The sequence below is a fragment of the Nelumbo nucifera genome, chromosome 4 (genome assembly GCF_055504915.1).
Source record: "Nelumbo nucifera cultivar China Antique chromosome 4, China Antique-T2T, whole genome shotgun sequence".
Taxonomy (NCBI): Eukaryota; Viridiplantae; Streptophyta; class Magnoliopsida; order Proteales; family Nelumbonaceae; genus Nelumbo; species Nelumbo nucifera.
In genome coordinates, this window is record NC_142652.1 from 39,160,041 (window position 1) to 39,187,456 (window position 27,416).

The 27,416-nt window shown below is 36.6% G+C and overlaps 2 protein-coding genes across 7 annotated transcripts; one reads left to right on the top strand and one right to left on the bottom strand.

The window, feature by feature from the left end:
- Window positions 1-1,428: 1,428 nt before the first annotated feature.
- Window positions 1,429-14,636, bottom strand: LOC104607249 (Acyl-CoA N-acyltransferases (NAT) superfamily protein). Of its 3 annotated transcripts, none has more exons than XM_010272836.3 (9): window positions 14,488-14,636; window positions 14,176-14,278; window positions 13,550-13,629; window positions 13,107-13,433; window positions 12,635-12,711; window positions 12,509-12,551; window positions 12,335-12,403; window positions 5,557-5,615; window positions 1,429-1,826 (listed from the first exon to the last, which is right to left on the bottom strand). In XM_010272836.3, the coding sequence occupies exons 1-8, from the start codon at window positions 14,545-14,547 to the stop codon at window positions 5,589-5,591; spliced, it is 786 nt and encodes a 261-aa protein (XP_010271138.1). In that variant the 5' UTR covers window positions 14,548-14,636; the 3' UTR covers window positions 1,429-1,826; window positions 5,557-5,588. The 3 variants fall into 3 exon arrangements, with proteins under 3 accessions (XP_010271138.1, XP_010271139.1, XP_010271137.1); XM_010272837.3 differs by lacking the exon at window positions 1,429-1,826 and adding an exon at window positions 1,859-4,283; XM_010272835.3 differs by lacking the exon at window positions 1,429-1,826 and adding an exon at window positions 5,142-5,427.
- A 429-nt stretch (window positions 14,637-15,065) lies between these two features.
- Window positions 15,066-26,672, top strand: CYCH;1 (cyclin H;1). Of its 4 annotated transcripts, none has more exons than XM_010272832.3 (15): window positions 15,066-15,205; window positions 15,395-15,467; window positions 15,627-15,677; window positions 16,230-16,308; window positions 16,502-16,620; window positions 16,712-16,785; window positions 17,132-17,252; window positions 17,337-17,405; window positions 17,569-17,610; window positions 22,976-23,053; window positions 23,933-23,991; window positions 24,110-24,194; window positions 26,026-26,114; window positions 26,211-26,294; window positions 26,409-26,672. In XM_010272832.3, the coding sequence occupies exons 2-15, from the start codon at window positions 15,408-15,410 to the stop codon at window positions 26,410-26,412; spliced, it is 1,014 nt and encodes a 337-aa protein (XP_010271134.1). In that variant the 5' UTR covers window positions 15,066-15,205; window positions 15,395-15,407; the 3' UTR covers window positions 26,413-26,672. The 4 variants fall into 4 exon arrangements, with proteins under 4 accessions (XP_010271134.1, XP_010271133.1, XP_088759426.1 ...); XM_010272831.3 differs by having other exon boundaries at window positions 15,120-15,311; XM_088903300.1 differs by having other exon boundaries at window positions 15,120-15,467.
- The last annotated feature ends 744 nt before the right edge of the window (window positions 26,673-27,416 follow it).

Genomic DNA, 27,416 nt, shown 5'->3' on the forward strand with positions numbered 1-27,416 from the left:
AAACCATGAGGAAAACACAAGGCTAACTCATATATTGGCTTAAAAAAAGGTTAACCCATCTACTGGATATTCTTGCTAGGGAGTAAATAATGCTGAACCATCAGGCCTACACCATTCTCAAGTAGACCTTTTCTTGTTGTGATGTGATGGGTTGGTTTCCTAGACCATGGATATGAACAAGAGCTATAGGTCCATACAAGATGTTGGACAGAGATGCATTTCAAAGAAGATTTGGGAGGTGGTGATGGAGATAATTAAAAGGAAATTAATCTCCTGGAAAACAAGATACTTGCCACAAGGAAGAAATTTAACCCTAGTCAAAAGTATTCTATCTTCTCTAACTACATATTTATTATTCTTATTCCCAACCCCGATAAATACAGTCAAGATGATTGAAAAGAAAATGAGAGATTTCTTGTGAAAAGGGTGGAGGTGGAAGGATGATTTCAATTTCCACCTGGTCAAGTGGAGTAAGGTTTGCAACTCGAGGAAGGCAGGGGGGGAATTAAAAATTTCAACTTAACAATTTGTGGTGAAGAACTATTTTGGCAAAACATGGTTCAAGCAATCTGAATTGGGAACTGGGAGAGATCAACATAATAACTGTGTGCAATATGGAGGGTCCACATAAATTAGCAAGAGAATTTAGAAAGATTATCAAGTTTGTAGTTGGAGATGAAATAAGGATAAAATTTTGGCAGGATAGTTGGTCTAGAAATCAATCTCTTAAAGAGATATTCCCAACTCTCTTTGAGATCGCACAGAACAAGGAAGACATGATCTAAGACGTCTTATGTCTTTTCCTATGATAGGGATGCTGGCAACTGAATCCACATCATCTGTCCCTTGGTACAGAATATTTTTTTGTCCCCGACCAATAGCAATTTGCCACGCCACTCCCCATTTGTGGGGGACAGACGATGTGAACTCCTAGCAACTGGTGTCAGCTTTTTTAGAAGGAACCCGAATGACTAGGAGATAGGGCAGTGAATGGAGATGATGCAAAGGATTAGCAGAGTCAAACCTAATAGATAAAAAATTTCACATTAAAATCTTTCTACAATAGGCTAAGTTAGGAAGAGTTGGAGAGATTCCATAAGACCAAAGTGTGGAAAACTGTAGCACCAAAGAAGCTTTCTTGGTATGGAGTATGGACAACCACATTAAGAAAGTGAGAGGCCACGCAAGAGGTAGCTCATATATTTATTTATTGCAAGTTTGCAAGGGTGCTGTGGGCAAGAACGATGGGACTTTTTGATGTACAACTTTGCTTCTCAATATCTTTGGAGGTGTTGTTGTGGTGTTGGTAACTGAAAGGTTTGTCCAAGAATGGTGCCTAAGCAGTGGTTTGTTCATTGACCTTATTATTGAATTACAACGTTTCCAGGCACATAGTTCACTGACCTTGGATTGAAAGGGTTTCTCTATCATTCCATCAATGAATCCCATTTTGTTCTTCGGAAAAATACACTGTACCACACTGTAAAATTCTAAATTCCACTACAACCCTATATAATTTAAAATAACAAACACCCCCACCCTAAAACATCAACACTCGGCCGTGTATTGGCATCAATTCCGAGCTGACACCTACTCCAACTGTACAGTGAGGCTAAGAATTCTTAGGGTGTGTTGAACAGCCATTCTCCCTTTGTTCTTTGCCCAAAGTGCATTGATCATCGCCCTTCGCTAGGTTGAATAATCGTATCCATTAAAAGGCATTAATACAAGCATTGCTCCCAGCTTGTCCGACGGATGCAAGTAGTAAGAAGAGTCTGGATCTGCTATTATATCAGCTCTGGTTTGGTCATCAGTGATTTCACTTGCTGCCATACCAATCACAGTTGTAAACTGGAATGGAAGAGCTTCTTGATTTGTAGCAATAACTTTGATACCATGTAAAATGACAAGCAAGATGGGAAGAAGAAAATAATTTCTTTATATCATTATTCAATCAGCCTGGTGCTGTATTTATAGATACATAACAAACCCCATGCCACTTGCATGTGTGAATATTGCCAAGGTTTAAAATTTCACAATGTACTTTGGCCACTATGCCATACCTTAATTGCTTGTCTTCATAATACGTATTTTGATTTTTAAGTAATCTATTTTCTCTTAGTAGATGTTTCTCAATAAATGCTAAAATTTGATTATTAAAATTTATATATTAATAAATATAAATATAAATTATATTTATTCATTAAAAATTAAGGTATATATTCTAACTTATATATAATAAATATCAACTAATAAATATCAGTATATATACAAGCACATTTTAGTTCTTCAATTATTTTTCAATGGTTAACAATTATGTCCTGATACTTTATATAATTATAAACCATTAAAGTATGTTCTTTATGTTTAAATAAATAGCTAGTCATATAAAACTTGTTTTTATTGTTGTTAATATATTTTTGAAGAATTGTTTTGGATTTTCTTGTGTATTCATGTTTGTCTTCATTTTTTCACTTGTATCTATGTGTGTCCTAATACGTCTCTTTAAATTGCCTTTGTGAGACACCTTGCATTTTCAATACTTTGAACCTTGATCACAATCAAGCATACAACCAAATGCACATGTGGATGACCAACTATAAGATTCCTTACAATCTGCGACAATGGTATGCTATCACCAAGGAACCTTAAAGAGAGGATTCCACAAGATGAACAATCTTTTGTGTCTCCTTCAAGGATGATGTGAGAAAGGCACAGATCTTTTTCCATCTGCAATCCTGCCTTCAAGGCTTTGGCTTCCATAATCTCAAAGTCAGCATGTGGTAGCCGGTAGGCAAATAGAGAGTGCAAAGACAGACAAGAGGTCCACGATGATCATGCGTAATAATACCAATGCCAGAATTCACAGACTCCACAGCTCTATCTACATTTATTTTAATAGTATGAGGAAAAAGCCGATGAATCATACAGGGTTGATGCTGTCCAACGAGTTGTATAGAGGACCTCTCCTACTCTACTTTAAAATGAATCAATTCAGTAATTTGGGCTTGGTCTGAAACCAATATGGAGAGGGGGTTGAATGAAACAGGTTCCATAACTAGTTTACAGCGTTCTTTCCAGCATTACCACATGAGCCAAGGCAGGGGCATTGAGCCTAGAAGGCTAGAACCACGTTGGGTTTATTCCAAGAATAAGTATATCATTACCATGAATAAAATACTACAAGACTAGAACCTATGATTGTTTAATTGTTTTAGTAAGGATACAACATTCAAACCAATTCTACCGAAAGACAACTTAAATTAATGGTTGATACAAGCATGAGGCATATATATTCAGATATTATCAGATTGTTGGGTTGGATTGGAGTGGAGTGAAACCATATTCAATCTAAATATAAATGGATTTCAGACTACCCTGGACCGGATTGGAATTTGGAGAAGGTGATATTTTGCAGCTGTAGCTAAAGGTTTTCTAATACTATTGACGTTTTAAACAAAATCTTTCAATAAGGCCCTTTGATGGTGCCATGGTAGAGAGCTAAAGGAAAAAAAAAAAAAAAAAAGGTTTAAAGGAAAGACAGCTTGTCATAAAACAAAAATTAAAATTTAAAGAGATAGCGGTGAGTTTTAAGACTCGACCCAGACTGGATGGTCAGCCCATAAAAATCGTGAACCAATGGTCTTTCAGACTCACAGTTAATGACAATTTTGGCAGGTTTTCATAGGTTGAAGCCTGAAGGGCAAACTGGCCGATTAACCAGTAAATCTGGGAGCCATGAGGCATTCTGGTCTTTAGTCCGGTCCGAGTCTTCAAAGTTAAAACGCTGGCGGTGACTGCAGCCAGCCATCATGATCTACCTAATTCAATTCAACCGTGCTAAGCCCATATCAAAACTAGGTTGCGGGATCATGGACAATAAGCCATATCAAAACTAGGTTAGAACACAAGTTAAGTATCCCTCCAAATATGCAGCAGTGCTTGGCATTTTTTGGAAAGTCTAGAAAATAATGAAAGGACACTTGACAAGTGCCAAATAAAGGACAAATTGACATTTAAATTGTATTTCCACAAAGATAAATTAGAATGGTTTATAAAGACATACTAAGAAAAATGAAAAGGTTTGGAAAAGGGAAACATGGCCCTTAACCAAAAAGCATGGAGATGCAACCAGATCAAGTGCAGAAGATAATAGGAACTACTTTATGTCTGTGTGTGAAAGAGAGAAAGTGGATCTGGTCTAAAATGCGTCCAGTGTTTTAAAAGCACAAGGCGCGAAATAGTGCAAAGGGCATTTGGCGCAAAGTGAGGCGTGCGGCTTTCTGAAACAAGGCACAATTTTTAAAAAATTCAAAAATTTGCAACAAACGTAAAAAATCAAAATAAATCAGGAAAATGATAAACATAGTATTAATTAAAAACAATGCAAACTTTAATTTAAAACTAGATGTTAAAAAACAAAACTATTAGTTAAAATTAAATTACATAAACATAATATATAATAAAACATATTTAAAGTGAAAATACAGAAATAAAATCAAACATAATGTGTTAAACATATTCAAGCACCCAATAGTTCAAGCATGTCAAACTTTTGATTTTTTTTATTTCTTTCCCAATTGCATTAACAAATAGATAATGTTATGTTAAAAATCATCTTTCATTTCTAATTCTACGAGCTGCCTTTGTACAAAGTCGCTTGAGGCAAGTCCAAACAAGTCCATGTTAGGGTCTTAATTCTTAGTCCCTACAAAAGAAATGGTTTACAATTGTAGTTATCTTTAAAAAATTAAGGTTTTTAGCAGCAGCATCAAATGTGTGATTTGAGGTCACTTATTTTCCTCAGTGAAGATTTACTGTTTGCTTAGTAAATGATAATGGAAAGAATGCTCATCCTTTCTCAGACTGGTAATCCAACTCTTCATGTGTCTGTAATCTTTTCTCTGACTCTGATTAAGCCTCACCCTTCATGTGTCTATATGTCCATCCTTGTTTCAAAAGCTAATGCTTTCTTCTGATTTTATGCTCCATTCAATTTTATTTTATTAATTCCCTTAATTGCTTATACATTTTTTTAGTTTCTACATTTTTGCAACCTTTTAATCTATTTTCATCAGTGATAACATAAAATAAGCTAAATAAGTAAATACGTCGAGAATAGCCAAAGATAAAAGAAATAGTGTCACAATGTGGTAAAATGCACTACCATCCTTCCTAGAATTCATGGATTCTTCTCTTGAGTAAATTTGATGCAAGCTATATTTTACAAGTTCCTCAATAATAAACTTGTCAAATCATCATCCAGAATGGATGGAAGTTAGTCTTGTGTGATTTTCTTATTTTATTGACATGAAAAGGTATAAAGATCAGGAGCACCGGACATGTAATGCCAATTAAACCCAACTCCTTGGCAACCATGCTTGTTTCTTTGATACTCCTTGGCTCTACATTTGGGGGAAAACAGCCCTAAATATAAAAATTTATGAATCAAAAACACAAAGAGATTATTTAAACTTAGATAACTCCCTTTAAAACTTCAAACACAATTTCTCAACAGTAAGACCCATGCAGTTTAGCAGCAATAAGAAAGCATACCTTTCAAAAGTTTGGGTAGTTGGCTGGAGAAGTTACTCATCAATAAAAAAGTTTCTTTCCTGTATTAAATTAAGCACTAGTCTATCAGCCAAGTACATTCATAAGCAATTTGCTGCACTAAAGCATAAGCCCAACCCATAAATAAAAGTTAACCACCAATCTGTCATGACACATGCAAGCACCAACCTTCCTCCCCCACCCAAAATAAAAATGACGATGATAGTAACAAACTAACAATAATAACAATGATGATGATCAACAACAAAGAGACATGCACATGGGCTATCATCAATAAATAGAGGTTTAGTCAATTTTGACCAATATAATGCCCACATCAATTTTTATAAAAATACAATCGACATACAAACATATAGAACCATTAGTAAACAGTTTCATTTATTGTAGAGAACAACTAGTATATCAGGGTTAGAGATGTCAACTGGTCGGGTAGAGTACAGGTAAGGCTCAACCCAAACCTGACCTGAAGACACTCTTAACCCAAAACTGAACAGACCTGTCTAAAGAATTAGAAATCCAAACCTGATCTGACCCTCCCTACAAATAGTACAATCTATACTCGACCAAGGCTATTTTTACAAATGTTTCAATTCCATGTGCCAACAGGCCAGGTTTAGAATGGGGCAGTCCCAACCCAACCTGAAATCCAATCAAGGCTGACCCAATCTTAACCAGTAAGGGTTGGATCAATGCGGGTTTACCACTTAACCCAACCTGCTGAGGATATAATTGTCCTTTTACATAGTTGTAACATTTTCTACATATTGGATGGAACAGCTTATTGCTACACCTTTGCTTTTTCTTTCTTGCATCATCTTCTTCTCTTCTTATTCTCATGCTTCTCTTTTCTATTATTTTTCTACAATTTTTACTTTCAAAGTTACCAGTATCAACAACATACAATGCTAGATGCAAACATGCAGAATTGATGAAATGGTTCCATAGAGCTGCAGCCACTAAGTGGTTGATGTCAATTAGCCCTTCTTAGCTTCCATATGTGAACATACTATTGACCATATATACTTTTGCATAAGCCCAACCCCATAAAGTTGGTATAAGGCTTTGTCGTCATTTTTTCTGCAGAAACAAACACTTGTGATAGCTTTGTTCTCTATTCAAATTGTATATTTAGCTGTATAAGAGTATGAAAGAATAAACCCTCCAACGTCTTTGTTAGCATACTGCATAGGGTATTTTGCACTTGATCATTGTCTGCCAATTAAAAGAGGATACTATTGTAGTTTTACATTATTATTGAGATTTAATAAAAAGAAAATATCTAGTGAAGCGTAGCTCTCACTCTCTTATGCCCCAATTCTTTTTCCTTTGTTTCTTCCATTTCTACTATTCATTAATCTTGAAATACAAAATGGACCAAATTTACAACTTAAATCCAGAAAACAGTCCATAAAAATATTCTGCACCATACCTCCAACAAAATAGAAACTGCACTCGTCCTATAATCCTGAAACTCAAAACAATTGAGTTCCTTCAACCCAAAGCTTCAAGTCGGAACTAAAAGTGAAACATAGCCACAGAGAAGTCTTCAATTTGTCCTTTATCCTGTCCCCTTCTTTTCATGAGCCCCAAATATAAATGAAGTGGAGAAACAATCCAAGAAAGCAACCTCAAACTCCAAAAGGAACACTGGCCAGTGGCCACAACATGAAATTTCATAAGATTTTAACAGACACACCACAATAACTAGAAAGAAAAAAGAAGAAACTCCATAAAATCCCTAGCTACATCACAATAAAAAAATAAAATAAAGAATTCATGTTACCTCATCTCTTGGGCACAAAATACACCTAATTGCTGTTTGGAAATATTGATTCCTTACTTCTTTAGTTTATCACCCATAATGGCCTTATCTTGAGAAATTATGGATGCAAGGGGATCAACCATGGAAACAATGGTTCCTCTAGATGTATACAATTTAAGTGAATTAAGAAAAATATTGGGATTATAGAAATGAACAAGGTCACCAAGAATCTAGACTCTTGCATCCTCCTAGATACAAGATAATGTGTACTTTCTTTTTCTTCTAGCAATAGATGCCTGCAAACCAGATTAGAAGTTTACTTTCTCAATTTTCTTCTTTATATTAACCTCCAGTTAAATCTTTGGATAAAGAAAGTCCAAATAATCTTGGGCAAACTTCAAAACATCTTCCCACCCTTCACTACTCACTAGTCCAAAACTAATTTCCAATTTCCTACACTCAAACTATCCTATTTAGAGAATACTTTACCATTCAATGCACTCACTCCACGGTAAGAATTTCCCTTACTTTTTTAATGGTAATATATTGTATTGCTATAATGCAATATCTTAATTGATGAAACTAACAAAGGACTTAATGCAAAATTAAGTTTACGGACAAATAACTTAGAAACAAGAGGATTTAAAATAACTAGGACTAAAACAGAATATATGATGTTTAAATTTAATAATAATAGGACTGCAAATGAGGATACACTTAGGATTGGGGATCAAGGGATAATGCAATGTGACCTTTTCTAGTACCTAGGTTCGATAATTCATAACAAGGGAGAGATTGAGAAGGATGTTTTTTTTTTCTTTTTTATGATGGGAAAACGACAACTTTCATTTATAACAATCGATAAAAATTACAACTCCCACCATCCAAGGGCCAGATGCAGAACCCTTTGATACAAACTGTCTCATAAACAGGCCCAAAACAACTCTTGCCTATTGACTCCTTGCTTTGCTAAAGCATCAACCAAACCATTTGCTGATCTTCTTGCCCAAATAAACCTCACCCCAATCTCCCTTGTTAAGGTTGAGATTTCCCTTAACTGGTGTCTGAAAAGCGACGTGCCCAAGCTTCTAGATTGCAACCAGCCTATTACCAGTTTGGAGTCTCCCTCCAGTTCTAACTGTTGCAACCCACAACGCTTTGCCAATCTGAGACCTTCGAGTAAAGCAAAAACTTCTTCTCTTAAGGAGTCTCCCACCACTATAGGGCCTGAATACAGGGCCAGCACTCTACCTCCCTCATCTCTGAAACACCCCCTAAATTTTGAGAAGGATGTTGCTAATAGAATTAGAGCAGGATGGACAAAATGGAGGAGTGCATCTGGAGTCCTGTGTGATAGACGATACCATTTAGACCGAAGAGAAATTTTTTTATTTTATAATTAATGATATATCATTTCATTAATATAAACAATAATTTACAAAGAGGATCCAAAGGGCTAGGGAGTGCAGACATTACAAATGATCCCAATACAATTGCCCCCTATTTACCCCTTGCCTAGCTTAAGGGCCTGCCAACCCATTAGCATCCCTTGGAACCCAATGAAAAGTTACATCTGCTTCTCTATAAATCCATGTTGCCTTCTTTTCATTCTTTAGCCAGCTTACCACCACTTTAGAGTGCCCCTCAAAATCAACCTTTCCAAATTTAACTCTTTTAATATTTGGGCCCCACTGAGTACAGCAAGCAAGCTCTAGTGGAATCTCCTTGGCCAATAGGACCCAAGGAAATGGCTATTATACTTGCATCTTTATCCCTACCCCCCACTCCCCAATGCCTGAGGGTTTTGGGTTACCAAGTCTGCTCCCATCAAAATTAAGTTTTACAAAATTTTCCAAAGATAGCTCCGAAGCTTTTAAGTGTTCTATTCTTTCCTATAGATGACAAAGCCACTTCCCTCCAATTCCTTCTTAAGTCATTAAAAGTGTAGGGTGAGAACAAGTCCATAGATTTAACACAATGAATCACCCTTATTACAATGCATTCTAAAATTGCTTCCAAATTTATTTCCTCTTCCATGAAAAGTCTCACATGTCTTTCTTCCCAAACTATCCAAAGTATAGCAGCCCAATGCATCTCATTACTCTTCCTCTTTCCCTTGGCCACCTAAAAGTTTCACCTGCAAACAAACTAACCAAACTTGTAGGTAGAATCCACTTGCACCCAAGAGAGAAAAGAACTACTCCCAAATAGAGGTAATGAAACAGCAAGAATTAATAAGTGATAATCAGTTTCACCATTTGCCTTATAGAGTGTGCACCAGTTTGGGGACAACTACACATTTTTTTTTCTTATTTTTTGCTACAAGTTCAGAGTGTTGATTTTTCCATGATAAACCTCCCAACAAAGAACCTTTATTTTTAAAGGAACTAGTTTGCACCAAATTTCACTCACCAAAAAGGAGGACCCATTAGAAATTTGTGATACTAGCCTGGAAGAAAGAGGCGCAAGAAAAGAAACCTTTGGGGTCGGTAGTCCAAATTTTCTCAGTAGACATGAGAGAGTCTACAACAATTGAATAAAGAATTTGCAATAACTCAGTGACAAGAAGGGAGCACCCATTCTCTCAAGCCTCTTATGAAACCCAAACTCCACACCACCCCATCAAATAATGAATAAAAATAAGAGATAGGCTCTTTTTTAAACAGAGAAAAGGCATAAAGAGAAGGGGAAGCATATTATAAAACAGTTTTAAGGCTAGCTATGTTGTATGGAGCAGAATGTTGGAAAGTCAAGAAACAACATGTCCAAAAAATGAGTGTGACAGAAATGCATATAGGTGACAAAATGAGGTTATTCGAAAGAACCTAGGAATAGCTCCAATAGATGAAAAAATGAGAGAAAGTAAATTAAGGTGGTTTGGTCACGTGCATAGAAGACCACTAACAACATCCATAAGAAGAAGTGATCTGTTTCAAGTTAAAACAGGGTAGAAGGGCTAGAGATGGACCAAAAAGGACTTGAGTCAAAGTAGTTATAATTATAAATGACTTAAGTGCCCAAATTTTAACAAATGATATGGCATTAAATAGAAAAGGAATTAGTATATAAACACACAAAATGAATGTTTTAGTTTAATAATGTCTATTTTATGATTCTAATTTCAAAAAATTAAGAACATAAAAGTACTTTATAGCACAATGTGCAAAACTGCTTGGCATTAGGCGAGGTGAGCCTCCAAGGGCACCTTGTCGCCTAGGCACCCGCTTAGGTGTCACCTTGACGACTATGGATATGCCTGCACCAGATTATGTTTAAAGGAAAATCCCGCTCTTCCTCTCGAATCAACTTATTACAAAAGATTTAACCGTGAACTGACACTTACTATCCTCTCACCACACCCTCCTATCTTTCTGAATTCCTATCAATTTGCATGTTTTACAGCTTCTGGAGTAGCCTTCGAAACAGTTCAATCTCCCAATCACTCAGGTATCTTCTGAGTTCTGAACTGTAGATCCCATATGTATTCCCCATTTTGAAACTGCACATAGTCTGCCACTTTCGCCTCCTTATCAATAGCAGCAGCAAAGAGTTCTGGGAAGTTATCCTTTAATGAAATATTCTCACACCAACAATCCTTTCAGAACCTGGCCCCAGTTCCCCTCCCCACTTCAAACTTAATTTCTCTACTGAAAACACTGTAGCTCTTTTCAATTCCTTTCCAAACTGAGTAGCCATACAACTGATTTGCTTCACCTGGATCCCACCCTTCATTTCTTGTGCCATATTTTGCTTGAATTACTCTCCACAAAGAACTCCCTTGTTGACCAAACCTCCAAAACCACTTACCAAGCAATGTTAAATTCACTTCTCTTAGTCTTCTTATACCCAAACCTTCATTTGTGTTTTATTTACAATAATGCTTCTCTAACATTATTGTTGATGTAAAAAAAAACACTTTTCATGGTACAGTTAATAGCCATATCTTGAAGCCATAGTTGTCAAGGCGACGCCTAGGCGACAAGGCACCTTTTGAGGCTCACCTCGCCTAATCGCCAAGCAGTTTTGTACTATGCATTGTAAAATATTTTTTTATTCTTTATTTTTTGACATTATAATTATAAAATAGGCACTATTAAACTAAAATATTCATTTTTTGTGTTTATATACTAATTTGTTTTTATTATTTTCTTATTTGTTAGGATTTAATCAATACAAACATTGCTAAATGCTGTATTGAACCCTCAAAGACTTTAAAACCTGAACCAATAAGTAAGGAAGAACTTAAATTTTTGTCTACTACTACTAAATAAGGGTTCAGCCCCTATATTTTTTGAATTTTCTTTTCCTTCTTTTTTTCTTCTCATGAATATGTTGATTTTCTACACTTTAACATGAACTCTATACTTTTCTTATGAAAATTATGAATAATTATTAAGGAAATATGGCTATGGTACCTAGGGAACTACCCCCTAGGATCTATGTTTTCTATATAAAAAAATCCATCGCCTAGGCGACGCCTAGGCGCCCCCCTGATGCCCAGCCTCGCCTTGGCGCCTTGAAAGCTATGCTTGAAGCTCTGGAATTTGTTTCTGGGTTGTGATTTTAGCTTCTTAAAAAAGGACCTCAATGTGAAAGAACCTGAATAATCCCACTTCCAAATCCTTCTATCATGTTGGCCCAGAGATAGTGTTTAGACCTTAACTACATTTATACAATTCTTTACTGGGTAGCAAACTATTTCCAATCTGACTACATTTCATGAGAAATTTAGGCATCCCTTGGTGATTTCCATCAATAAGTTACTCAAAAAAAGCATCAAACTCATCTTTTTTTAGTTCAATATTCACAAGCAACCAATCACCAGTAATTGCATATACATGTTCAAGAAAATGGTTGGACTAACATTTGACTGTATGTATGCATTTATGGTTGCATGCTTTCAGCACGCATGATGGAAGATGACATAAAGTAAAAAGTATAAGGATAAGATTAGTAAACAAAGAACATATCTATATGTTTCTGCCAGACATGATATACCTCTAATTTGGATTTGGATTCATGGTCAAATGCTTTACAAAGAATTTCATAACTCTTCTCCAACCCTATCTGAAAAAAAAAAGCAGTGATGCAAAAAGAGACGGAAAGAGGTAAAATAAATTAGTGGACAATAAACTTCAAAATTCTGACACATAAGAACATATAATTACATACCAATGGATCGACTCTTGATGGTGAAATTGATGAGATTGTATATCTGTATTGTCAAAAACACCTTTGCTGAAATTAACTTCCACAAATTGAGACATTAGTGTGTTAAAAATCAAGTCCATTATTTACCTTAGCTTATTTGTATAAAAATTCATGGCTGAAACATTGGTTTTTTGAACAGTTAGCATCACAGCACCCATGTGGTTCTACAAAAGATCCAAAATCACTATGTGAACACCATGCATGAAATTTATTCTCAACTAAACAATTCAATATTAATAAAATACTGAGTTTGTATGTAGAAAACAACCGAAGGAAATTAGTAGGTCAAAACATATAGGCAATATATAGAAATACTATTGAAAATTAACCTAATCCTCACCTTAATGACAATATGCAAATTTGTTTTTTTATATTTTTATTATCCTTGTTGGATAAGGATACAAAAACAATGACATATTTAACATAGGACACCAACAAGATAAATGAAAAATATGATTAAATCTTACAATAAGAAATTATTCCAACCATTTTCTTATTTATTTTAGTGAAGATTGTATTATGAAGAAAATGAAGAAAATGAAGAAAATGAAATCCCTACCTTGCGGGCAATAAGCTCAATTAATTGCATCAAAAATTTCCCTAATCCTCTCCCTTGTACACGAGCCTCCAGCTGTAGTTCATACACATAAACAAGAGGTACATCTTCCTCCACAATAAAGCGGTAGTGCACAAATCCAACAAGAGGATCTCCATCTCCTGTGAGATGAATACATGCCATATTACTTTCTTTTGTTGAATTCTCATTTATACTTGCAGTTGGAGCCTCACGAACAAATATATAGCGAGCCTCTGGAGCAACCATCTCCCTGCGCTTCACTTTCTCTTCTGTTGGCCATTCTGGTCCATATGGGCCCTCCATATTCACCTAAAAGGTTTTTGATTGGTTTGGTATCATATCATCATACAATTATGGAGAGAAGGCATAAATCATTCTGATCCAACAAAAGAAAAGAACTAGTTAAACCGCTGCATTTTCACTACCTTAAGGAGATTCTGAATATAACGCTTCATAGAAGAGGATAGATGCTCTCCAGAACCTGACTCCATGTATACAGATAACCCTAGTACCGTAGTCAAATATAAATTAGAGGTATGGCTCCACCTAACATATTATCGAACCACAAATTTTATTTATGAGCTACAATCCTCATCAATTATGAACAGACAATCACATAAAGGCAAGTTGAAACTGAAGGCAAATGAGACTGCAGTGGTAAAGTAAAGGCTAACAGTATGAAATTATCTTAATACAGTTAACTCCATGAATTGCCAATAATCAGACATCAAATAGAAAATGTGCTTATTTTTTTCTTTAACCAAGTTCTTCTATGACATTCAAAATGAATTAAAAGGAAATAGATCTTGCTTTTTGCTTCAAAATCTCAAAGAACAGGCACAGGAAAGGGGAGAGAGTCACAACTAATCAATCAAACATTGACAGATATCCGCTAGAAGAGGACAAAAAATATGACTGCACAGAATCTGCACAGTTACTTGAAGTTTATTGAGGGAACATTCTACATAGGAATTGCATTTCAGACACCGAAAACAGTGAGGAAAGAAAGAGAAGAAAGAAAAACAAATAAGCCCGTCTTCTATTATTATACCATTTCTGTCGTAATGGCGGAAGGGTGGAAAAGAAGTTAGATGATCCTTCTCATTCGATGCAGCTTTTATAATTTCATCAATAGCCTTCTTCTTTTCCAGTATCTACACCAATACAACACACACCCCACTCCGGTTTAAATGCAGAAATCACAGTATCGCCTTGGGCAATAGGTTACAGTTGAAATTGAGGAAAAAGCAAGAAATTTTCAATTGCTTTGTGATCCCAAAATACAAAAAAGATCGATTTTGGTTCCATTGAGAAGTAAGGATCAACAAATATAAGAGAACGCAGAGAAGGATTAAACAATAACCTCTTTTCGTTTCAATTTCTTGTCTCTATTGCTGCCGTTGTGAACCTTCTTTGCTTCCATTGCTGCAACTCTCTCTCTCTCTCTCTCACACACAGAGTTCAGACTTTGGAACTTGGAAGGCGGGCTGCAGGCACAGTTCTTGTCTTGAAGCTCGAGAGCTGAACTCGAGCCTTGACAAGCCAGAGCTGAGCTCGAGCTGATCACGGCTTAGCTCGGCTCGTTTGCAGCCCAACTGCAATTGGGAATTGGGCCAATGGGTTTCGGGTTTAGACTCGGGTCGAAGCACCTGTCATTTTGGAAGGGCTAAATGCAGCGGCTTCTGGCTTTCCGAGGTGGGTCCCATACGGCTATTTTAATCTGAAAGCCCCAATCCACTGTCGGTCAGTCAAGGGCTGTCCACTACAGCCTCTTTGAATAGTTTATCGGGAGGAACTAGCCTAACTCTTTTCTAAACGGAGTTCAGATCTGTTACCAACAAAACGCTCCCAATAGGCCCCAACCAGCCATTGCAGTCGGACATTGGGAACATCTTTCAACGAATGGGGAGATGTTCCCGATGTACGGCTTCAGTGGCATATTGGGGCAGCATTGGGAGCGTTTTGTTGGTGGCAGATCCCTACCGTCCCAAACTTGCCCATGGCCCTAGCAGTGCGCTGTTTTGCGCCTCCCTCTCCTGAGACTGAGAGAGCACTCCTCCCTCGTTAAAGCCTCTCTAATGGTGATTCGCGGTTCACTTGCAAAACCATGCCAAAACCCTAATCTGTTCGAATTTGTTTTCTATTCTCTTCCTACAAGTCTCTCTCGATTTTGATTCTCGATCTCTGGTGTTAACAATATAGACCTTCATAGATTTTTTTTTTTTTTTTAATTGTATACGTATATTGAATTCCAGAGCTTCTGAATTCAGGGTTTCAGTCGCCATGGCTGATTTTCAGACATCGACCCATCGAGCTAAATGGATTTTCACCCCACACGATCTGGTAAAGCATACCATTATGTTCGTTGCTGTTGTCAGTTCAAGATTTCCTATTTTCTTTCCTGAACCAGATCTCCTTTAATGTAGGAAATGGAAGTTGTAAATTAAAAGAAGAAATTTGGTTATCTAATATGTGTTTTTTTTTCACATTTTATCCGTATAGATGGAAAAATACCAAGCTACTAATCAAAGAGCTATAAAAACACTGGAGCAGGTATGGATCTAGTCTTTTTTCCTGCATCCTATCAGTATTATAGTTGCAGTAAGCGATCTGTGGTCAAATGGCTATTGGAATGATTTGTTTTTGTGGGCAATGGTTATTAGAATGAAATTATGTGCATTGTTTGAATAGAATATGTTAATGCAGTTCGTTCGATTTTATGCGCAGATGGTATTTTCTCTTTTTTTTTTCTTTCCGCGAGGCAGTTAATCAAGAATATGTTGACGAAGTAAAATTAGTACTTGCTTGTTGGAAAAGTTTCAGGAATTGCACCAGTTCTAGAATATCAATACTTCATGTTCTTAGCAGAATCTAAGATTAGGGATATTGACAATGAATGTCAAGGTACAACCGTTTCATATCTAGGGCATGATTTATTGACTTTTTATTAGAAAATAGGATATACCAGCATTCTTCTGAGGCAAATACTTTGGTGGTTTTATCTCATCATTGGAATTTATTTTGGGTTGGTTTTACTAATTGGTATTTCATGTCTGCATAGCATATGTGTTCTCGTCAATGCTAGCTACTGATAACTTTTTGTAGTTTGGAGCAACACGTATTGAAGTAGATGTTGATGGATCACTGTCTTACCCAGAACCTCAGCTTGATGGAAAAAATCATGGTAATTTCTGTATCAGATTTCTAAGTTCTTCATCCTTCTCTTTGGACAACATTTATGTCTCTCCAGAAGTTTCCCAGTTGCTTGATAAGGCCATTCTTCTTTTTTCTTTTGACAAAGAGTTCCCGAAAGTTAGCTTATAAAAAAATCACTATATTCTGATGGTTGTGAAAATTTTATTTTATCTGCATCTTAGCTGAAAAGCATTCCCTTCCAAAGCCACTTAATACTGAAGAAGAGAAACTCATGCGGGTATTTTATGAACACAAGATTCAAGAAGTTTGTGGAGCCTTTGGATTCCCACATAAAATTCAGGTGTGTGAATTTGTAGTTTAGAAAATAAAGGCTGCTTTTAACATTTTGTACTATTACCTTTTCTTGGAAATGAAAAGCTTGTGTTTTGCAGGCAACAGCCATCTTATACTTCAAAAGGTTTTATCTGCAATGGTCTGTCATGGAGCACCACCCAAAACACATAATGTAAGTGCCCATTTTTGATATTTCCATACATTCTTTGAATTTTTATCCTCTAAAACATTACGGTTATATTAAGTCATATGAAAATGTTCTTGTTTCATCAGAATATGATTGTCTAAAATAATTGGTAAGGAACATACATTGTGCTTGAAAGTAATATTGATCTATGCATTGAATTTTCTTATGTGAAATCTACATCTTAGCCATATACCTTAGAGTTTCTTATTGGTGATACAATTCTTTTTTAATCGGGATAATTTAATCTGATATTCTTTTTTTTTTGTTTGTTTCATGATATTTTAATCGGGATTTTAGATGACTTATTTATTAGGCCCTTTAATATGTACAGGTTAACTTGCATATATGCATCATGTAAAGTAGAAGAAAATCATGTTTCCGCAGAGGAGCTTGGTAAGGGGATTCAACAGGACCATCAAGTGATTCTCAATAATGAGATGATAGTTCTTCAGGCATGGATATGCTCTGCATGTTATTGTTTTATCTCACTGATTTTTTCATTCATCAGTTTCAAGTACTTATTTCTTTTTATGCAGAGCCTCGGATTTGATCTTATTGTTTTTACACCATATCGGTCAATTGAAGGCTTCATTGATGATATGGAGGTGGGTTAAGGCATATTCACTTATCTATGACCTTATACACATTTTTGTACCACAGACAGATTCTACTTCCACTCAAGGATTTTATTTTATTATTAGTATATCATGTTGTTGTTTTTTTGCTCATTTATTTTTTATATTATAACATTTTGTGATGGGTCTTCAGGAGTTTTGTCAAGCTAAGAATGGCCAGCTACAAATGTTGAAGGTGCTCTTTCCATCTATCTATCTATGCATTTATACTGCTTACCTGCTTTGTTGTCAATTAACTTCTTATGACACTTCCAAACAAAGGTTTGACATAAACATGTAGTCATGTTCCACAGATATGCATTTAAGTGAAGGTGTATGAACATGGCTGCTTCTTGTTTATAAACATGGACAATCAGCAGATTTTTTAGTTCATCCATGATCGCTGATTTAAAAGGTGCGCCTAGGTGCACAAGCAAGGCGCATTTTGGGGTATGCGCCTGGTGCACCTGATGCGCCTGGTGCACCTGATGCGCCTTGCGCCTCAGCCCAGACGTGTGAGAACCCCCTATTTGCTAATGTTGTTCATTCATTCATTACAATAAAATATCGTCTTAAAAGGCAATGAAAGTTATAAAATCATTATTTTTTATGTGAGAAATAAGAATTAGACCCTAACATAGACTTGTTCAGGCTTGCCTCGAGGGGCATGGTACAAAGGCAACTCATAGAATCAAGAGTGCAATATGTTTTACATCACATTAGCTACTTGAAGCAATGTAATTAAGGAAAAAAAGAGATTGTGGGTTTTACATTCTTGAAAATGCTTTATATGTTGGCTTTTATTTTTAAATTTTCATTTGAATACGCTTTACATGTTATGTGTATGTATTTTAATTTTAGATAATAGGTTTTTTAAAACATTTATTTTAAAATTTAAGTTTATATTTTTATTAACATTATGTTTAATACTTTTTGCATTTTTTTTTATTTTTTTTTGGCATTTTTTGAATTTTTTGACTTTTTTTTATTTTTTAGCTTTTTTTTGTAATTTTGCGCCTTGCTTAAAAAGAAAGGCGTGCACCTCGCCTTGCGCCTCAGGCACAAATTGGCTCTTGCGCTTTTAAAACATTGTCCCTAATGTACTACTATCTCCCAAACTTGTGACTTGTGAGTGGATATCATTAACAAAACAGCCAAATTGATAGGATAGAATCAATCATATTTCTCTGCAAAGAAATCAGCAATGACATTCCAAAAAAAAAATGCAAAGGTTAGGTGTATCCAGTCTACCCCTCTCAAGACCCTAAATATCTTGGACCAACATTGGATGATGGTCTCTCTTTAAACCTATATAAGTAAACATGCAATGTGATGAGGGTTCAAGCTGAGTATATGGTGATGACAAAATCCAAGAGAATTGCCTAAAAATACAAAATAGAGACAAGATAATAACAATGTTTGAAAAAGTGCATGATGCTTACACCTTGAGGTTCACCCTACTTGTGGCCCATGCCTTTAAAATATAAGGTACACCTTCAGATGCCTGGCTTAGGTGAATGCTAACCCAATAGGGCTTGCATCAATTCATCCTATTTACAGCCTTTCTAACTAAAGAACCCATGGTAGATTCTGTTGACCTTTGGCCCATTTGAACAAGGTATTCAGTCTTGAAGCTAAGGACATAGTAATTAATGAGGTGCTGCAGGTCCCTGATAAACCACAAGTGATTAAGTTGAATCTCAATAAGTTCTACCTAAACTTACTAATAAATTGCTGTAAATAGTAAGCATGGAACTATAGAAAGAACTAAACTTTATAGAAGTAATAACCCAAAATAGATTAAAGATACTCTACTTAACAGAGTAGGAATTAGGAAAAGGAAATCTGGGAATTATAGATTCACATATAAAGCATAAAAACTCAAGTTGAGATTTTGGGTTTTCTCTTAAACAATTCTTCCTGTAATTTTTATAAAACAGCATTTGCAATAAGCCCAAGTGTAAAAGCTATTGATACTGAAATGCCAATTGCCAAATTTATCTCAAAGGCAGAAAAGGAATGCTGAACAAAATGTTCCTCAAATAAGCAAAGAGTCATGGACACCAATGCAGCAAAACCATAATACATAGACTCATCCTCTTCTTTACTAGAGTTTCCACTCTAGATGAAACCTAACAGGCTAAGACAAGGAGGAAAAAAGAAAAAAAAAAGAACTAGAAAAAGGGAGCAAGGCAGGGCTTCATCTTGTTTTACGGATTAAAGTTTGTTAGACTTAGTCTCTTTATAAGCTCTTTGGATTTGATAGTGAACCAATCGACTGAAAGGGATTAAAGAGGGGGTTGATTCATTGGCAAAGACACTGAAGTATGGGTATAAACATGAGGGGTAGGTCTCGATAAGGAGAACGTGAGGGCTAGGGCCCACATAGTAGATAGTTATGCAAAAGGGGATGTAGGTAGCATTCAAAGAGGAAGCTTAAGGGTTGTGAAGGGTAAGGATAGTATTGGAAAGAGAGGGAAGCGAGTTTTAGGGATTCGTGTCTTCTCTCGAAGAGGAAAAAGAAAGAAAAAAGATGGGACTGAGGAGGGGGATTGCGTTTGGGTTGTGACTAGGTACGAGAATGGCAAGAAGGTTTCGATAACATAGAGCCCCAAGTGAGAGGGTGGTAAGGGAACGACAGGGGGGAAGACACATGTCACACATCGAAGGATAAAGGAAGATCTTCAAACAATGGAGAGGAGGTCGGGGTCTGGTCCATGGCTCGTTCGGCTTGTCTAAGAGTCTGGTGTTCAAATTACAACATATACGGATCACAGACACTCAGCACATGGAGCCTTCTTTAGGTGGGGTGAATTGGGTGGTTGGAGTAGGGGCAAACGAGGTGCATTCAAGTGACCCTATTGTGAGTGGCTCCTCCAACACTACATCAGGCCCCCATGTCAATGTTTCTTCTCTTCTCAAGGTTATCGAGGTGAGTGAATCTTCTAATTTCTCTAACTCAAAAGAGGGGGATCAAGTAGGGAGGAAGATAGAGGAGAGAAAAGCTGGAAAGGATGAAGGGAAGGGAGAAAGAAGAGGAAGCTTGATGGTGTGGACGAGAGTGGGGACCAATTACAGCAAGTGTATAACAGAAATGGGAAGGAGGTGTCTCAAGAAGGTATGGGTGTTAAGGAGTCTAGGGGGACTGAGGTAGAGAAGGGGGAGATTGGTACCGAGGGTGGGGCATGGGGGGCAGGTGAAGCGAAAGGGGACAGGGGGGGAGAGAAGACAAAGTTGGGAGCCAAGGAGTCGTGGAAGGAAGAGTGGAGATCACTAGTTTGGTGGAGAGACAAATTGAGGTTGGAAAGTCTTTGGGGCTTTTCTTATTGGAAAGGGAAGGTGTTGTTAGAAGAACATTTGAACATTTTGAGAAAGCCAAAAGGGAGGAGAGTGAGAAGAAAGAAAGTTTGGAGAGAAGGAAGGTTGGGATGAAGAGGAAGGGGAAGAGTAGGGAGCTGGGAGAAGCCTATTGCTGAAAGGAGGAGAGGGGTAGGAAGATGAAATTATTAAGCTGGAATGTGAGAGGATTAAGAGAGGAAAGGAGGAGAGCTTTTGTGAGAAACATTTTGAGGAGACATAGGCTGGATGTGGTGCTTTTACAAGAAACAAAATTGGAGTCTGTTGACATGAGTTTAAAAAATGAGATTTGGGGTTATGATGCTAGAGATTGGATGGCGGTATGATGATTATATGGGACCCTAGATGGATGTAGAAGGTTGGGGAAAGGAGAGATGTTTACTCGATTTCAATGTGTCTTTAGGAAGTTGGGGGCGATTGGTGTTGGAGCAGTGATTTAAAAGGCGCATTTTAGGGCAGGTGCCTTGCCCAGGTCCTAGGCGTAGCCCTTTCAAAAGGTGCATGCCTGGTGCGCCTAGTGCGCCTTGCGCCTCAGCTCAGGTGTGCGCCTTTTGAAAATTTGACGCTTTTTTGCTTTTTTTTATTCTAGTGGTTGGGCCGGAGGCTCCGGCCCCGAACCCCCATGCCACGCCCCTCAAGGCAAGCCCAAACAAGTCCATCGCTCACTCACCAAAGGTAATGTTGTTCATTCATTCATCTTAATAAAATATCTTCTTAAAAAACAATTAAAACTATAAAATCATTATTTTTTGTGTGAAAACTAAGAATTTAAGACCCTAACATGGACTTGTTTGGGCTTGCCTCGAGGGGCGTGGCACAGAGGTGGCTCGTAGAATCAGGAAATGGCCAATATCCAGCTATCTTGCGGAAATTTGATAGGTTTCTTTTCTGAGGAGAATAAGTGTGGGAATGAAGAGGTTTAGGGAGTTTATCAAAGGAAATGGATTAATCTATCCACCACTGAATGGAGGTAGGTTCACTTGGTCAAATGGCCAATATCCAGCTATCTTGCAGAAATTGGATAGGTTTCTTTTCTCAGGGGAATGGGAGGAGCATGTAGGGGGTGTGGTGCAGGAAGCTTTACTGATATTTTTTTATCAGATCATAAACTTATATTGAGGAAGTTTGTTGAGAGATCAGGAACAAAGCCATTTAAGTTCGAAAATATGTGGCTGGACCCCTAGTTTTCAAGGCACCAAGGCGAGGCTAGGCGACAAGGGGGCGCTTAGTCGCCTAGGCGATGGATTTTTTAAGTAAAAACATGCATCCTAGGGTAGTTCCCTAGGTTCCATAATCATATTTCTTTAATAAATATCCATAATTTTCATAAGAAAAGTATAAACTTCAGGTAAAGTATAGAAAACCAACATATTCCAACATATTCATGAGAAGAAAAAGAAGAAAGAAAGAAAATTCGAAAAATATAGGGGCTGAACCCCTATTTCTGTTATAGGAATAGAAGAAAAGAAAAGGTGGAAGAAGAAGAAATTAGTATATAAAAACACAAAATTAGTAAAGAAAAAGAAGAAAATGTATTGATTGGACAACATTTTATGTTCTTTCTTACTTATAGGAAGAGGAAGGGAGCTCTTCTCAGGAAGCCAAGGTGGAGAAGGAAGCACTGGAAAGTGAACTGAAGAGACTTATTTTTAGGGAAGAAGTGAGCTGGAGACAAAAGTCAAGGGTGACCTTTTTTAAATTATATCAAAAAAAAGAGAAAAAGAACATTGGTGGAGCCACCATTTTATTTAATGCAAGAGAGAGAGAGAGAGGGATAATAGAAAATACAAAAGAAAAAGAAACCTCTTTATCCTTCTCTTCTTTCTTTTTTCCATCTCAAAACCTTGAATCTTTTTAAAAATTAAAACTTTTAAGTAATAACTTCAAAAAGAAGTGTAAATGACATATATAGTATATAATAGAATGTATAAACATACATGTCAGCAAGATGTAGCCATAGCAATAATATTATAACAAGGCATCTACCTTGTGATTTTGTCGCCTAAGTGGGCACGTTATCATCTAGTTGGGCTCCTTGTTGCCTAGATTGGCACCTGGTTGCTTCGACAAATGCCTTCTTGCTATAAGTCTAGATGCTCAGGTGAGGTGCCCAACCAAGGGTGCCTAGGCAACGCATTCACCAGCTTTTTCTTTTCCTTTTTTCAACTGACATGTTTTGTGCTTCTATCTTGATACTTTAACAGGATTTACGAGAAACTTCCAAGTTGGAGGTAGATAAAACAATGCTTACAGATGCACCACTTCTCTTCCCTCCTGGACAGGTATTCTTCAATTAAACTTCTTGTGTAGCATAAGGTTGTTCATCCAAAGTGGTTATTTCTGTAGTAAGGATTGTTGGGAAACATTTGTAATATAGGACAGGTTTAACAATGGATAAAATTTATTTGATCTTTCAAATAAAGATTATGAATCACTTTGATGAGTTTTTGTCAATCTTGGTTGCCATAGCATGAAATAACCAAGAGCAGCATGGCCAATGCCCCAGGTATGCAACCTGAGAAAGGTTAGATATGGAGTAGGACTTAATGGGAAAGGTGTTCATGCTAGGGAGCTTTCTGAAGGGTGGCCAAGAGCTTCTGGTGGAGACTGGAGATCATGCTGGGATTTGTTGGCAGAATTTGGAAAGAGTGAAATATAAATAAAAAACTGAAAGAAGGATGCTATGACTTTGTATTGATATTAGTTCTTTTGCCCATGACTGTATCTTATATTTTACGCATTTTAAGACTTTGGACAAGGCATTTCAAGTCCATAATACCTTGATCATATATAAAATGTTGTATAGAAACAATTTTGTCTTTTGCATACAGTTCTTGCATATGGTGCACTGTTCCCTGTACTCCATATATGAATATTTCAATTTTATTTTCAATTAAAAAACTTTGTTTCCTGCTAAAAGAAAATGTTTGATTTAAATATGCACCGTCACTATTTGCTAGTAAACAAAGAAGGGTGAATAAATTCTTTGATGTCATTTTCAACTGTAGACATGCTCTAGTGGGCTTCAGAATTAAATGAAGTTGAAAAGGTGGCTATCTTTTGAGATCTTGCTCTTACAGAGGAAATCCAGATTGAAAAATCAATTGTTGGTTTTGGTTATAAGGGCTATTATTCATGATGTTTCTTTTTGTTTTATGCAGTTAGCATTGGCTGCTCTACGTAGGTCAAATGAGGTACACAGAGTCCTCGATTTTGAGAGGTTCTAAGCTTTTCCATCATGCACTCATCATATTTCATATTCTCTCTCTTGCATGTGGAATGCCCTCTTGTTCTAACTAATTATTCAACTTGCTCCAAATTTTCATAAATCTTTGCAGATACCTGGAGAACATCATCTCTCGTCAACATTCTGCACATAGCATTTTGGAGCTTACTGAATCACTGGATGACATAGACTCCTGGGTACTAAAAATATCTTTATAACCTCTAGTAATTCAAAGTACTGCGATTTTTCAAACTTTACATCAACATAAAGCAAAATTAAGTGATTATTAATATTTTAATGGTTTATCAAAAAAAATATTAACCTTTTAGTGGATATCAGGGTTTGGACAATCAACAATGAAGTGCCTGTCTTGGTCTTTATCCGAGATTGTGGCATTATAGACAAGTCTTGATTGTAAACCACTAAAATTCAATGTACTGAACCCGGCTGTTAGCATTGATATTGCTCATCTTTATAAGGGATTAAGGGTTTCTTGATATAATATTGTCCTACCCTCCAGATTTGGAGAAAAAGAACAGTAGGATACATGATTTTCTGTCCAACCTACAAGTTTGATGTGTAGATCCTGGTTTTTAGCATTGATGGAAACATAGGAACTCCTTAACTACATTAAAAGTTGAGCCTAAGGGATTAGTGCCTTTTGTTGGGAAGTTTTCCTTGAAAAGTGTAACACTTGCAAATTACTCCAAAGAAAAATGCCTAATTGGTGTTTATCCCCACACTGGTGCATCCTTTGTAAGAAGAATGGTGAGATTTGTTATCACTTATTGGTTTCTTGCTCATTTGTTTCAGAAATCTAGTGTTGGTTTTTCTATCTTTTTGGTTGCAGGTGGAACCCCCCCCCCCCCCCCCTCAAATGTACAAAGCCTATTCCATTCTACTACTGTTAGGGGGCTGAAGAAGAGAGGGAAATTCTGTGGAGGTGTGTAAGAACAGCTGTATATTGGACAGTCTGGGAGGAAAGGAACCAACGGGTGATTCATTGGGTTAAGACTTTGCAAATTTTTGAAAACTATTCAGAAGGAGATATCATCAGGAAGTGGAGAGTAGCTTGGTCAGCTCCAAGGAAGAATGCATCTTACCCAGTTTGGTCCCCTCCAGCTTCAGGGTTCACTAAACTAAACTTTGATGGTACTAGTGAAGGAAATCCAGGCCTGTCGGGTATAGGGGGAGCTTTCAGGGATGATGAAGGTCAAATTATTGCATTGTATTCTGGTTCTATTGGATGGGGGGACTCTCTTAGAGATGAAATATTGGCTGTTTTGGAAGGGTTAAAAAGAGCTCAAGAGTTAAATATCAAAAAACTGATAGTGGAAGGTGATTCTAAGTTGGCTATAAACTGGTTAATGAAAGATAATTCTAGTTTGTGGAAGTTTCTAAATGAAAAGAAGAAAGTTAGACATCTCATACAAAATATGGAAGTCAAGTTTCAATGGATAAGAGGTGCGCCAATTCCTTGGCAGATTCATTGGCCAAACAAGGGATGGGAAGAGATTTTTTTCTGGGCAATACTGTAACCTGAACTGCTTTCTTGGGAGGGTTATGAGTTTTTACCCCTCCTTTTGTATCTTTCTTTATTAATATCTATTAATAAAAGTCTTTGTTATCTATCAAAAAAAAAAAGTTGAGCCTAAGGGAGGGAGGACCCTGCCTGACTTGATCAATGACTTGGAATAGCCTATCAATTTGGCGGTGAAACCAAGTTTGAGTTGTACCTTAGATGCATGTCAGTACCTTGCTATAACCATCTCAAGAAGCTGGAATCTTGAGAAACTGCCATATCAAATTCCATTTCGTGGTATAAGTTTCAGAAGCTCTTGATTGCTGTTGCAGCCTCTATTTCTCTCTCCTCAGGTGTTGATAGAACTGTCAGGTTACAAATTGTTACTCTTTAATACTCTTAGCAATGCCCAGGGATTAGCAGCAAAATGTACATGTTTCTAACAATAATCTCCATCTTGTCAAGTATGCATTCTTTACATCATTGAATAATGACCTCTTGTGCAGGTGAGGAAACTCAATATTCCTACCACCAAAGATATGAGGCACATTGATCGGAAACTCAAGTCATGTTTGGATCCAACCTCACAGGATGAGTACTTTCTAGACACTTGCATACATCAAAATCATTTTCATGATTGTAATATCCTTCTCTGTCCTTGGATTGATGTTGGTATTGGTTTGTTTGATAGGAGTAAGAAGCGGGACAAAAAATCAAAGCACAAGTCCAAAAGAACTTCCAGTGAAATGCAAGGCATGCCTTCTGTTGCTCCATTGTAAGTTGTACCTCCTTTACTTTTTATAGCACTGGGAGTTATTATTCCTAGCTCTGATAATTGATTTGATTTCAACTTTTGTAATGATACTGATTAATTAGTTTTTACTTTCAGGTAAATATACTTTTTCTTCACATTCCTTGAGTTTGAAACAGCTTCATCATGTGAATGTTTACTTTTGCATACAATGAACAATTCTGAAAGCCCAGAGGAATATTCTTTGGAGATGGAGTGTAGAAAAATTTTGTGATCCTTATGTATACTTGTCAAATAGCTTGTAACAGTCTGAGATTGCATGTAGTTTGACTAACCACAGTGGTAATAATGATATATTTCATCTATCAAAAAGAGTGGTAATAATGACATAGGTTACTATTAGTAGTTCAGTACATGTCATGGAGAAGGAGACTTTATGGGTGTATTATCATTGCAAACCAGTTAGCCATGTAGAATTGATAATGGGGTTCTTTACCATGGAATTTAGCTGTCGTCTATCAAATGGTTCAAATTTATGCATTTCATCACCCAGAAGAAAGGCAAAATTTTGAAAAATAAGCTTCTTCATGTTATTCACTTTGTGTTAGATGCAATTTTCCATTGTCTTCAGTCCTTGTCTCCTTATTTTGCAAGTAAAACCATGAAATTGTTTTCTAGCAAAACACGACTCAAAGTGAACCAGTTTTATACTGTCGTGAGCAAAGTTCAACATATCGCAATGTATTGGTGTGTATCGAGCAATATGTATCAGTTTTGAACCCACATGATGTGCTAAATAAGGGGATTTAGGACATGTGGCCACTTTTCATTTTTGAATTTTGAATGACCCTTCTCAGGGATACCTTGATTATTCTTGTTGCCTAGTTTGGAAAGATTACAAATACAAATATGTAATCTACAGTACAAATACATACAAAATATAAGTTTTTGCATTTTACAAATTTGTATATATACTCCTTCCAAACTGAGCCTGAAGATTGAAACATTATTTTGGGTATCGTTTGAAAGGGCTACACAACTGGGGTAGCCTATCCTCTAACCCAGGTGCAGGTGGGGATTGGCACCTTGCAACATTTTTAATCTTAATGCATCGCATCATTGAATTCAATACTTTGAACCTTTGCT

Coding starts and splice junctions, on each gene's coding strand:
- LOC104607249 (XM_010272836.3), bottom strand. CDS start 14,547: ATGGAAGCAAAGAAGGTTCACAACGGCAGCAATAGAGACAAGAAATTG. Junction 13,630..14,175: donor CCGCCATTACGACAGAAATG/GTATAATAATAG, acceptor CTACGGTACTAG/GGTTATCTGTATACATGGAG. Junction 13,434..13,549: donor ATATTCAGAATCTCCTTAAG/GTAGTGAAAATG, acceptor AAAACCTTTTAG/GTGAATATGGAGGGCCCATA.